Below are 14285 nucleotides of genomic sequence, written 5' to 3'. Positions count from 1 at the left end.
CGTAATGAGATATTGATTTTTCTCCCCCTCTGTTATGCGCACGCTGGGCCGCGCATTGTGCCGGGAAGTGTACAGCCCACAGTCTGTATCCAGCAGCCTGATTACACGCACGGGTTTGCGCGCATGCGAGCTCCGAAGAAAATCGTTCGTCTTGTGCATATACCGATCACGTGATCTTAGTTGCGACATAAAATTTTTTTGTTCGGATTTTTTGTTGCATTACATCTACGCGAGTTTCATTCTGTGACACTGCGACGAGCCACAAGTTTGACTGCAGCAGCAGCAGCAGCTACAAAGAATATCAGAAACCAGCTCGTGGAGTCGAGCATCATCTAACAACAATTACAGCTCTTTCAACTACCCAGCGTTTGAGTAAGTCGTTTTTTCATTATTTCCCCTGCTTTATAACAATTTAGCTAAATTTCAGAGTCTGTTTGTGTTGGTTCTCGTCGCATACGAGCTCATCATATAATTATTCACGCGCGCACGCGTGCACGAACATCATGGATGTAATTTTCTTTTTATTCTTTTCTAAAATTACCCACTAGTAAGCATTTGTGCCCTGGTGCTATAGGAGAATTGGTATCCTCACTGCGCCTTTTCCGCGCTCTTAATTGTAAAATATTGAAATTGTATACATTAAATTCTTACATTTCATTATAAAGTAAAAGTACAAAGCATCTTATGACATTTTTCAAAATTCTGTTACATTTAAGTGGAAGAAAATACTTTTACAAAGATTTTAATTAAAATTGGTTAAAAACTCACTTTAGAATCCTGTTGTAAGTATTTATCGAAGCTGAAAACTTGTTTTAGTGGTCATTACAATAAAAATTGATACGCTAGGAGTCTGTAATGGTTTTTGCATTCAAAATGAAGCAAATAATCACAGATAATTTCTGTATTTGTTAAAACTTGATTGATGCATAGTTTAACACCTATTTATCATTTTCAAATTTTAATACTGGTGCATCCCCTTATTAAGGCAAGCACATACTTTCTTACATACGCGTATGCAAGATGTATATCGCAATTTCGAGATTTTTTATCATTTTTATTTAAGAGCTCTTGCTTTGCACACACACACACATGTGAATACGCATATGATAGATATTACTATATTTCAGGGTTACAGCAGCGCAAAACCAGTCTCGCAGTTCACGCCAGCGTTAGCGACAACATCAGCTAGAAGTTCGATATCGAAAAATTGTCGTCTAGTTTTTTTGCTGCTGTTGAAAAACATTAGCTCAATGCAGGACCTCTACTGGGCCAACATCGAGGACTACACGTACTCAGAATGGAGGGCCTTCGCGCGACCGTAAGTCGTTATTCTTTTTCCCGGCTGCGGCACTTTGACTCTGGATCGATATAGGCCTTTTTTAAGCAGCAAATTTTTGCTTTGACTCGCGGTGTCGTGATACTGCGTAGCGTTGTTGGTACTGCACACTGAAAAAACGATCAATGTTCTTGAACACTGAAGCCAACTCAGTAAACGAGACGACGCACCGACTTAGAAGCGACTACCAGATTTTTCAGTAGAGCGCACTGCACCTGAAGGCTATATAGTCACCTGACTGCAGCGTATTACTAAATCGTACAGTGCGCTCTACTGAAAAATCTGTTTGTCGCTACTTAGTCTGTGTGTCGTTTTGTTTACTAAGTCGGTTTCAGTGCTTAGATCAGTGATCGTTTTTTCAGTGCATTGGCTTAGATCAGAAATTTTGCTGTTTTTTAATCGTATCAATTCAGAGTCTTGGTCGCTCCGATTAAAATTTATAACTGTTAAACCAATAGCGTATTTTTGTGTTATTACTTATCATTAACCAATAATACGAGGTGCACTTTGACTCTGGATAGTAAATGTCGGCCGATCGGCATAGGCTTTTTTTAAGCAGCAAATTTTTGTTTTGACTCGCGGTGTCGTGATACTGCATAGCATTGTTGGTACTGCACTCTGAAAATACGATCACTGATCTAAGCACTAAAACCGACTCAGTAAACAAGACGACGCATCGACTTAGTAGCGACTACCAGATTTTTCAGTAGAGCGCACTGTACGATTTAGTAATACACTATAGTCAGGTGACTATATCGACGGTCCCGACGAAGAGTAACACGTTTGTGTGTTAATTTAAATGTAAACGTGTTTACTCTTCGTGGGGACCGTCGATATAGCCTTCAGGTGACAATAGAGCGTATTACTAAATCGTACAGTGCGCTCTACTGAAAAATCTGGTAGTCGCTACTAAGTCGGTTTCAGTGCTTAGATCAGTAATCGTTTTTTCAGTGCATTGGGTTAGATCAGAAATTTTGCTGTTTTTTAATCGTATTAATTCAGAGTCTTGGTCGCGCCGATTAAAATAGCGTATTTTCGTGTTATTATGTCGGATTATTTTGTGCTGTGCGTAGCGCCGAACAGCCCTGAAGACGACGTTGTCCGTGGACGTTTTGCGTGTTGTGCGTACCGTGTGTTCGGGTGATCGCGCATTAAAATCCAGTGTTTTCGCGTGTATTCTTCAACCGATTTTACAGTTACATCTTTTCCGCGTGGTTTTCATCATAGGGCCGAGTTAGAAATTGAATAATTGTGCCAAATAATGCGGTATGGCAGAGCAGCATGAATGAAAGAATGAAAGTTAAGTTATCACCATTATGCCACAAAAATTAAAAAATGAGCAAACACAATTTTTGTAATGTATTTGCATTGAATAATTCAACACATTAGTCGTTAGATTTAGTATTTATTAAGTAAGTATAATAATAAGTATGAAATACAGTATGTATGTGGCGCGTGCTACTAGTGTCGCGGTTCAAGCCTGAGTGAGTAGCGTACATGTGAGCGACGGCGTTCGAACAGTGGCACGCGCAGCGCGCTAGCGTTATCATTCTACTGTACGTATATGACAATTTTTATTTCAAAAAATATATATGTATCTCTTAATACTCGTCCAGGCGCTAGCTAGAGATAAAGCATGCAATTCGAGGTCCCGTCAATGCAGAAAGAACGCGGCCACGGGAAGTAAACAAGTGATGAATACATTATTCGTATTGATAATGTATAAAAAATATTATCTCAGAAAAAATCTCAACTTACTTATAAAAGTGAATGTGCTCGGCTTCGCACGGAGCCTTGTATTCAGAGTCTTGTGGTACGACTCCAAATAAGTATTGGTGCGATCCACATTATTAAACACGCCGAACGTTTTTGGCGTGACTTTCTTCATCCATTCTTTTATGAAATAGCCATTAAAAAATTCAGTCCATTTACTTGATTCTTCTTCTTTATCAGACCAAAGTTTAATAGATCGATTTTTCACTATTTCAAATCCTTCTTCGATTTTTTCCTCGGGCAAGAAAGGCAATACAAGCAATTTTTTATTAGCTCGGGTCCTTTGGGATTTTTTATCGAATTATCTTTCACAAACAGGCGAAAAGCCTTTACTTTCGACTTTTCTTACAATTACCTAAAAATTAGTTTTAGACTTAAATCTTCAATATTTTATCAATCATGTATGTAAAATTTACCTGAGCACTTATTCAACTTGTTTTACATAAAGGTCCACACGGATTCATAAGCCTTAGTGTTTTTCCTCGTCACGAGGACACACAGACAAGGAACATCATAATTCACAAATTCAAATTAATTTAAACAAATGTGACGAAGCACAATTGCCGTCGGCAAGCTAGTCGAGCACTCGCAGAAAATGCGTCGTGCCGAGACTGCTGCACGCGCGTATGTATGAGTGAATGCGTGTGTGTCTCCCTTCTCTCGCGCGTTTTCAGGTAGCTGATAAACAGTGGACCGTCGGAATAATGATGTGAAGCCAAAAGCGTGGCCCAGCATCAACACGTGCGAGAAGGACAGAAAAGAGCCGATTAGACACCGAGCGAATTTCTTTCGCCACGATGGATGAGGCAGATTAGAATACGCGAGTGAGAAGGCCACGCGAAAAAGAAAACGCAGGAAAACGCAGGAAAACGCGAGCTAGTGCGAGAAGCTGAAGTTCGCTGAAGTGATTGTTGAAGTCGTTGTGAACGAGTGCCCGTGTAGTGTCCGTGTGGAATTGTATACACGAGTCAGATCGGAGCCCAGGTGGGCAAGACACGTCGAAGCAGACTCGTCCGAGCGGGCAGCCAGAATCGTACAAGTGAGGTGCGCCGAGGGCCCGAAGGAGGACGAGAAGATTGAACGCAGACAACACGACGAAGCCCGGACGCGGGGAGCAGCAGCAGCTGGGCCAAGAAGACTACACCTAGAGCATCAACGAGAGGGCATCGGTGCAGCAGCGAGGCGCAGAAGAACTTGGGGTAATTTTAAGGTACTTTTAAGTTGTTGGTCGGCTCGGCTGCCAGGCTGCCCGTGTGCGTGCGTGTGAGCAAGTGTGCTAGTGTAAGTGAGGCCACGCGAGTGTCGTAGCGACGACACTGGGCTGATAGTAACGCGCGAGCAAGTTTCGGCCCCCGTGGGCTATCGGAAAGTGTTCAACGCGTGCGTAAGCGGCTAAGGGGCCGTATCGTAAGCCGACTATTGTAATTCGCGTCGCAGTCATTATTTGTTATAGTTTGCCCTCGTGGGGCTTAAGGGCTCGAAGGGGGCTTAAATAATTATATATTTCTATTTATAGTATTAAGCTGAAAAAGTGAAAAAATTTTTTTTCAGAAAACAGGCTTTATCAATACAATACCCCATTTGAATTTTGTCCAGTTAAATACTTACAAACACGTAAATTAACTTGTATCAGCATATGAACCTTCAGCGATGAGCATTGAGGATATCTAAGCTGTTTGCCGTAATTCTAAGTGATTGCATGACACGACTAAGTTGTATGTCATTTCATTTTCTTTGATGGATCATTATCCATCAACGCAACCTCGAGCTAAGCATAATATCAACTGTGACTACTTCCACATACAATTTAATAAAATATTTTATTAAAATTTATCAAAAATAATCATTAATGAATAAAATATTTTATTAAATTGTATGTGGAAGTAGTCAAAGTTGATCTTATGCTTAGCTTGAGGTTGCGTTGATGGATAATGATCCATCGAAGAAAATGAAATGACCTAGAACTTAGTCGTGTCAAGCCATCACTTAGAATCTTACGACGAACAGCTTAGATATCCTCAATGCTCTTCGCTGAAGGGTCATAGGCTGATACAAGTTAATTTAAGTGTTTGTAAGTATTTAACTAGACAAAGTACTTTCAAATGGGGTATTGAAAAAGGCTCTTATGCCTGTTTTGTGAAAAAAAAATTTTATCACTTTTTCAGCTTAATACTGTGAATAGAAATATATAATTACTCAAGCCCCCTTTGAGCCCTTAAATAAAGATAATTCTATTAATCGTAAAGGAACGCGTGTCAATTCATTTCGTTTGACCTATTCGAGAATTTCAGGTATCGGAAGCCTAAGCGAAGGAAGGTGAGTGAACGGGTCTTACGGCTCGCCCGTACTGGTGACGGGCGAAATATCCCCTCTGGGACTCGAGTCAGGTAAAGCGGGCCCCCATATACAAATGTGCACGGAAGTTGAACTGAATAACCCGCCCGGGGTAGGCTGTCCGTCGCATAACATAATAATTTACTGGGTCAAACGTGGGTAGAGGGAGAACAGAAGCAAAGACCAATAAAAATACGCGATAGAAGCAGAGATATAAGCGAGAGTGCGGCGACGAGAGAACATGGACGAGAGGCATATTAAGCTTCGCGGTAAAGAGGAAAAACCTGTTATGGGGGAAAGACGAGGGCGAAGACGGAGAAAGGCAAGCGAGGAAGAAAAACAAAGCCTATGAGGGTAGGGAAAGACACGCGGAATCGACGATGAGAGAATGCGGACGAGGCATATAATGCAACGTTGTTGGCTCTTCAGCGCGTGCGAGTGAGTGCATAGCCCTAGTATGAGTACTCGGTGAGCGAGTGAGAGGGGTATGATCATACGACGCGCGCGCGTAGATGAGAAGCACGGCTTCAAATGCTTCGCGGGCAAGTTTTACATGCCCTTCTCTACGTTATAATAATGCGAGATTTGCAAGTGATGCTACTGCGTAGACTCGGCAATTTTATTAGACTTACCGTCGTTGCTATAGTTCGAACCACGGTAGGTCTATGATTCGACCTCCGACGCGCCTGAAAATGAGTCTAAGAATTTGATAGGTGCGTACAGAAATAGGTTCGAGTATTCTAGGACATATTTGTGTTATAAATTTGTTGTGTTTTTATTTGATATCAGAAATATTAATTAGATACGTTCTTTTTATTTATTAAGAGAATGTGAACGTAACGTTAACTTTCAATTATACAATGAATCAAAGTTACAATTAGGAATATTAACGAGACACGTCGTCTTTTCATACACGCAGAGTATGAGCAATCGGCGTACAGCGTGAATCGAACTTTGCGACCACGGAATAATTTTAATAACACGGATTAACAAGATGATTGTTACCGATAGTAAATTTGGGTAAACTGCGTGCTGCTGCTGCTGGGCTCTGCTTGGCTGCTTGGCTCTGCTCGGCTGTTTCTCGTACCACACGTACGTTGGAGTTGCTGTTTGGTCGTTGATACGGCGGAGCTGAACAATACCTAAAAATGCGCGCACGAAAACGGAGAACTCGAAAAACACTGTAACTCACGACTAAGGATTTGATGAATAGGAAGGAAAATGAAGGATGTTTCTTATTTTATAATAAGACTCATCCGCGCTGGTCTTATACCCTTTAACTTGCGTAGCTGGGATCGAATACCCGGGGGTATGTTCCCACAGTTAAATAGTGTACAAGGCCTTGTCGCACGATTCACGCACTCGGACACTGAATAAGTGGCAGCGGTGAATTATCGTTTAGGAAAGGTTATTTACTCTCTTTGCCACCAAATGTGGTAAATGGCAAAGAAAATTTGATAATGAATAGATACTATGGTGGGTATTATTAAATTATCAAAAACTGACTAATTTAGGCCAGTGCAGCTCTTTAAATAGACCCAGTTCGAGCGCTCGAAATGCGCTCTCTCGCATCATCGCGCCGGCAAAATTCCCACTCATATTCGGAAATTTGCCGCGTGTGTCAATCATCTGACAAGAAAGAGAGAGATCGAAGATTCTCTCTCCGCGCTCATTGTCTCCTAAGAGGCTGGATGGGGATCGCTGGACCGCTCCCTCATAGCGTCGCTGCGGCCGCGGCTCTCGTGCAGTCTGCGTGGGAACCTGCAAGGTGGTCCTATAAACGCGAATCCGTCGACGCGAGGGGAAACGCGAATGCGTCGGTTTACTTCTCCTCTCGCGCTCGGCGAGTACTCGCTTACACATGTGTGCTCAGCTGGCATCGTTGCCATACTACCAGGCTCAAAAAGGTCGCATAAGTTGCAATATATGCGGGGAAAGGACGAGGATGAAAAATAAACGCGATAAAGATTACAAAAGACGCGAGGAAGCGGTGAATAGGGAACGGAGGCTTCAGCACCACAAGAAGAAATAATATTGCTTACTATATTATATTTTTTACACATGATTGTGAGGATCTGATACACCCCTTTGATATCTGGGCTAATTTTAAAGGTTGCTGCGAGCTTGCTGCTACGAGTGCTGCGTCGTACAAAATCAGTTTTTGGTTTTTGGATGACGTTTTGATTAGTTCGGCTGAAATTAATCTTTCCTTGCTCTTGAGCAGTTCAGGAAACTGCTGTAGGTGATCATAGAACTTTTCCAATGTGTCGTATAATTTATTAATTTTTATTCGTGAATCTTTTCCTTTTTGTGCTCCTTGGATCGTTTTCTTCAATTTCGGATACGAAACTGAGCTTGTCAAAGACTCGTTTCTGTAAAATTAAACATAATAAATAACATTTATCGCACTCCGAAAATCGCAATTATGCTGCTTCTTTTAAGCTCTTGTGCCACAAAATATTGTAGGCAAATTGTGTGAATAAGATTTTTCAGCAAAACGAGGGTTTGCAACACGAGCCGAATGCGAGCAAAAAAGCATAATAGCGTTCTCCAATAATATACAGTACTTATTAATCCGTGCGCTCACTCACACAGTGCCGCGACCGCTCATACGTGCGAGCAATCATACAGCGTTGCGCTTGCCTAATGCCTATGCGTGTGAGCACTCATACTACGGCATACTAGCTTATGCGTGTGAGCAGTCATACTGTGGCGCGCTCGCCTGTTCGTGTGTTCATTCATATCGCTACGTTATTATCTGAACGTAAGAGATGTACAATTCTGTACGCTACTTGTGATGCATATTTCTTGCAAGGGCATTTATAAAATAAATGATCGATAGATCATTACACTAACAAAGAAAATTTCAAAATAGCAAATTTTATAATCAAGTGCAGAATACCTACCGTGTTTTTGCAGGATTTTTTACTCCATAATTAGTATCCATCGTAATGCAATCCTCGTAAAATTGGATCATCCGAAAGTTAGGCATGTCGATCAACAATTGAGCAGGTTATAACGAATGTTGTGAGAAAATAATAATCACTAGACAGTGACGTCGATGTACGCGCGATATATGCCAATGTGAGCATGTATATGTCGGGGTTGCAAGTAATTAATTAAAAATGCGATTATAAGTTGATTTAATTAATAATTAGGTTTTAATTATTAATTTAATTAGATTTTAATGAATAATTAATTTTTTATTATTAATTCTCTTCGAAAATAATTTTAAAACTTACCGCCCTAGTAGATGTACACATTGACATATATATAGGTCTGCTCAAACAAGAATCGTTTGTTTTTTTTATCGATTGATTTAATATCTGCGACATACGTACATTAGGACGGAACGAAAAAACACTTTTGACGCCGATCGCTTTGTAATAGTATTTTATCGAAAGTTTAAGATAAAAAAAGAGAAAAGCCGCGAGCTGGGCGCGAACAAATGATGTCTTCAGGTGGCGCATGAAGCCTGAAGTTTGAAATTCGTAAAAACAATATCTTTATGCTTCAGTATGAAATCGTTACCAAATTTTTCTGCACTGGATTGGCCGATTGGGCTGAAAGTTTCAGGGCTTGTTTTACATGTTGAAAGGAGTTTCTCTGTAAAATTTTAGCCCTCTAGGTGCCTTAGAAGCAAAGATATAGTCATAGGAAGGTTGAAAAATTACGTTACATTAATTTTTTTTTGTTCTTTTTCCATCTTCACACAGCTGTACGTTGCGTAATTTTGCTGCTATTAAAACGAACGAGTAACCAATTTCTTCGTCTTTTAAAGGCCTTTTCAACCATATAAATTTGTATAGTGTTTTTTAAATTTTTACTGAAGTTACAGTATAAAACGTCCAACATTTTGTGTCGCGCTCGAAACTACAATTGTTATTTTTTTTTCTGTTTCTTAAAAGTTACACATTCTAGACAAACTTGAACCCCAATGATAGTTATATGGCCTTAAAGAGCATAAAATTTCCTTCAATTTGGTGTATTTAAAAACTCTCTAGGTCCTCTAGAACCAAAGATACAGCTGTTTGAAGTTTTACTGAAAATGTAAGATTCGATTGTGTGATGATCATACCATATCTGGCCTATGATAGATTCACAGACCAAACCAGTTTTTGTCAACCAAAAACAAACAATTCAGCGTACAACGAAAAACATCGAAAGACACTTGGTTACCTTCTAGACCTTGAATTGCATGCTTTGTCTTTAGCTAGCACCCGGACTAGTATTAAGAAATAAATATATTTTATTTTGAAATAAAAATTGTCTTTGCTCATGTTTGAATTTTTATGGCATATTGGTGATAACTTATCTTTCATTCTTTTTTATGCAGCTCTGCCATACCGTATTATTTGGCACAATTATTCAATTTCTAACTCGGCCCTATGATGAAAACTACGCGGAGAAGATGTAACTGTATAATCGGTGCTCGGATGCCCAGTCTCACGATTTTTATTTTTTCACGTCTCACTATAATTTTAACTCTCACGTACACTACGTGTAAAAAGATTCGTTTCCCGTAGGGGAAGCGTAAATAGAGCGAATGAAGGGCTCTGCCTATGCTGACCCGTGTACTATTGTTATTGTCGCCACTTACATTATACGTGCAGGCTTTACACCTAGTGTACAATGTTATTCAGTTAGAAAAAAATTAAAATATAGTTTTGATGCTTATTTTTTCATCATTAAGAATTTTTCGATAAGTGTCGGATTCATATTTCGATTTGGTCAAACGATCTGAGTGGAATATTATCTTTTAATAGTTTTAAAACACGTGTACTAATTGTAATATTTTTTAAAAATTAGCTCTTACTTAAGAAATTACTTAACGCTTTCTTACCTCTTAAACAACCATCATTCATCTCTGAACATAGTTGCGCTAGTGTTTCTAAGAGCTCTATCACAAAATAGAAAATCAGATAAAAAGGTTAAGCTTTTCTCTCATCCTGCTTTGCATTATATTACAGAAAACTGGTTGATGCATTTGACACGTTGCGGAACGAGACGGCGGCCGTTTTCGACAAGTGCCCAGATATCGCCAAGCTCGGTGAAGACGTTATGGAGGAAATTACACGCATCGAGACGTTCAAGTATAGGGACGACATTCAGCATCGGCTGACGCCGGCACGCGCCGGGCGTATCCGGCAGGACTCATCGACGTTCGAGCCGTTGCCTGATCTGCCTCGCCTAGTGGTCGGAGACACGCCGATTCTGAAGCTTTATTTTTTCGGCGTTTGCAAAAAGATGAAGAAGCCTGAAATTCTGCAGCTGCTCAATCCATTTGCCGACCCTAAGCTTTTTACGATTACCCGGATCCATCACCCACCCGGTCCTAATAAGACGTGGTGCCACTTAAATTGCACAAATCTGCTCACCTCTTTAAAGCTACAGTACGCTGGGCTGTCAGCGCTGCTGGATGTTGGGTTTTACAGCGAAGGAAAAAAAAAATATATGCCATGTTACGCGCAGATCAAGCCTGACAGGCGTTATTTTCAAATCACTCCAAAGAGATATTACGAAGAGTCTCCTTTGGACACCCGCGCGTTAGATGCTCATTTTTTCATCGTGAACACCCCCGTATTAGCACGCATTTATCATTTCCTCGGCGCTGATGACGCATATAAATTCACCTTCGCTCTTTTCAATCATCCTATGGCCGTCACTATGTTGTGTTTAAACTATTTCGACCCATCTTGGCCTATTTTCAATTTCAGTAATGTGAATGCGTTTATCAGGGATCACTTTAAGAAGTTCAAACCGAAATCGTTAGTTTTTAATAATCACGATTGCGTATTGAATAATGCTATTGTTAAGGATGCGTTGTTAGCTATGCGAGAGCCTGGAAGCAGCCGGGGAAACGCGAACGCGGTACGTGCGGTAAATATTATCGATTTGCGGGCGGTGAAAATTAATTATCGGCTAGCCGAATTTCTCGCTATTAGCTTTAAGATTAGTATTTGTCTATTAGGCGATTTTACAGCTCCGATTGACACACAGGTTGCCAAGATTTTGACTCGCCGGCTCGAGATTAATGATAATTATTACGTTACCGGTGCTTTTCTCGCGGGATCTTCGGCAAAATGTATTAAACTTTCCTTTTGCTGGCAACTCAGTTTTGCAGCTTTGGCTCGCTCCTTGCTTGTTAATTCGACCACTAAGCTTTTACAGCTGCATAATGTTATGGCATTTGATGTCGATGCACAGCTTGGTAATCTGTTGGATTCATTGTTCTCCGGTAGGAACGCACTCACAGCTATAATATTTTCTTCAGCAAAGCCTAGACTACTTCTCNATATTGTCACTGCAGGCACACGTCTGTATCTGACTCAGTTTTGTAGCATATCAAGAAGTAATATAATATATTATCAAAAAAAAAATTTATGTCAAACGATCGATAAAACGTTTATAAATAGCTCCTACTATATATTTACACATGTACACTGTACCAGACGTATGAGTTTATTATGCAATCCGTAGAAAATTATATCACTTTTGGCTGGCCAGTGGATGGAGCAGCTATCGTTCCTCTCCCACCTGAACTCTATTACTCTTTTACTACTAGAAAGAGAGGTAAAACAGTTGCTCACCCCCGTTTAAATTTGTCTTTTTCAGAAAGTTGGTGGAGGCTTTCGATGATCTGCGGCACGAGGCCGATGCAGCTATCGGACTATTTCCAAAAATTTCCCAAATATCCAAGGATGTTTCGAAAAAATCAACAGGATGAAGACGTGAAGGTACAGGGACGATATTCTGCATCGCCTGGGACCGGTTAGCATTTATCGTATCAATGCCGGTTCAAGCCACTGCCAGATTCCCCTACCTAGCGGTGGGAGATAGGAGGGGCTTTACTTTTTCGGAGTCAGCTGAAAGATGAATAAGCCCGAGTTCCTTCGGCTGATAGAGAGCCTATTGCTACCTCGCCGTCTTGTTCGATCACTACGCTGGAGCATGCATCGATTGCACCGACTTGCTTGCGTCGTTACTAGAAGAGGTATTTTATAGCACGGATAAGCATAAGTACATACCCGACAAGTTACTTACAGTTTTAATAGCGCTTTATTTTATACTTAATATAAATTAGCGTACTTTTTGAATTAAAAAAAAATACCTATTTATTATCTAAAGATAAATAAAGGTGATTAAAAAAATTTTTTTTTCAGCAGGAATGTCCGGGCGTAATGAGATATTGATTTTCTCCCCCTCTTTTATGCGCACGCTAGGCTGCGCATTGTGCCGGGAAATGTACAGCCCACAGTCTGTATCCAGCAGCCTGATTACACGCACGGGTTTGCGCGCATGCGAGCTCCGAAGAAAATCGTTCGTCTTGTGCATATACCGATCACGTGATCTTAGTTGCGACGTAAAATTTTTTCGTTCGGGTTTTTTGTTGCATTACATCTACGCGAGTTTCATTCTGTGACACTGCGACGAGCCACAAGTTTGACTGCAGCAGCAGCAGCAGCAGCTACAAAGAATATCAGAAACCAGCTCGATCGCCATGCTCGCGGAGTCGAGCATCATCTAACAACAATTACAGCTCTTTCAACTACCCAGCGTTTGAGTAAGTCGTTTTTTCATTATTTCCCCTGCTTTATTACAATTTAGCTAAATTTCGGAGTCTGTTTGTGTTGGTTCTCGTCGCATACGAGCTCATCATATAATTATTCACGCGCGCGCGCGCGTGCACGAACATCATGGACGTAATTTTCTTTTTATTCTTTTCTAAAATTACCCACTAGTAAGCATTTGTGCCCTGGTATTATAGGAGAATTGGTATCCTCACTGCGCCTTTCCCTCGCTCGTAATTGTAAAATATTGAAATTGTATACATTAAAGCATCTTATGACATTTTTCAAAATTCTGTTACATTTAAGTGGAGGAAAATACTTTCACAAAGATTTTAATTAAAATTGGTTAAAAACTCACTTTAGAATCCTGTTGTAAGTATTTATCGAAGCTGAAAACTTGTTTTAGTGGTCATTACAATAAAAATTGATACGCTAGGAGTCTGTAATGGTTTTTGCATTCAAAATTAAGCAAAAAAGCACAGATAATTTCTGTATTTGTTAAAACTTGATTGATGCATAGTTTAACACCTATTAATCATTTTCAAATTTTAATACTGGTGCGTCTCCTTAAGGCAAGCACATACTTTCTTACATACGCGTATGCTAGATGTATATCGCAATTTCGAGATTTTTTATCATTTTTATTCAAGAGCTCTTGCTTTGCACACACACACACACATGTGAATACGCATATGATAGATATTACTATATTTCAGGGTTACAGCAGCGCGAAACCAGTCTCGCAGTTCACGCCAGCGTTAGCGACAACATCAGCTAGAAGTTCGATATCGAAAAATTGTCGTCTAGTTTTTTTGCTGCTGTTGAAAAACATTAGCTCAATGCAGGATCTCTACTGGGCCAACATCGAGGACTACACGTACTCAGAATGGAGGGCCTTCGCGCGACCGTAAGTCGTTATTCTTTTTCCCGGCTGCGGCACTTTGACTCTGGATCGATATAGGCCTTTTTTAAGCAGCAAATTTTTGCTTTGACTCGCGGTGTCGTGATACTGCGTAGCGTTGTTGGTACTGCACACTGAAAAAACGATCAATGTTCTTGAACACTGAAGCCAATTCAGTAAACGAGACGACGCGCCGACTTAGAAGCGACTACCAGATTTTTCAGTAGAGCGCACTGCACCTGAAGGCTATATAGTCACCTGACTGCAGCGTATTACTAAATCGTACAGTGCGCTCTACTGAAAAATCTGTTTGTCGCTACTTAGTCTGTGTGTCGTTTTGTTTACTGAGTTGGTTTCAGTGCTCAGAACA

At 40.5% G+C, this 14285-nt stretch overlaps 1 protein-coding gene across 1 annotated transcript; it reads left to right on the top strand.

The window, feature by feature from the left end:
• Positions 1–235: 235 nt before the first annotated feature.
• On the top strand, positions 236–13925 carry LOC111693704. The gene is made up of 5 exons (XM_023459127.1): positions 236–372; positions 1128–1318; positions 10414–11795; positions 12059–12180; positions 13731–13925. The coding sequence occupies exons 2-5, from the start codon at positions 1251–1253 to the stop codon at positions 13923–13925; spliced, it is 1767 nt and encodes a 588-aa protein (XP_023314895.1). The 5' UTR covers positions 236–372; positions 1128–1250.
• The last annotated feature ends 360 nt before the right edge of the window (positions 13926–14285 follow it).

The sequence above is a fragment of the Trichogramma pretiosum genome, unplaced genomic scaffold (genome assembly GCF_000599845.2).
Source record: "Trichogramma pretiosum strain Unisexual culture from Peru unplaced genomic scaffold, Tpre_2.0 scaffold23, whole genome shotgun sequence".
Taxonomy (NCBI): Eukaryota; Metazoa; Arthropoda; class Insecta; order Hymenoptera; family Trichogrammatidae; genus Trichogramma; species Trichogramma pretiosum.
The sequence above is the reverse complement of the archived record's forward strand: the minus strand, read 5'-3'. Positions and strand labels throughout refer to the sequence as shown.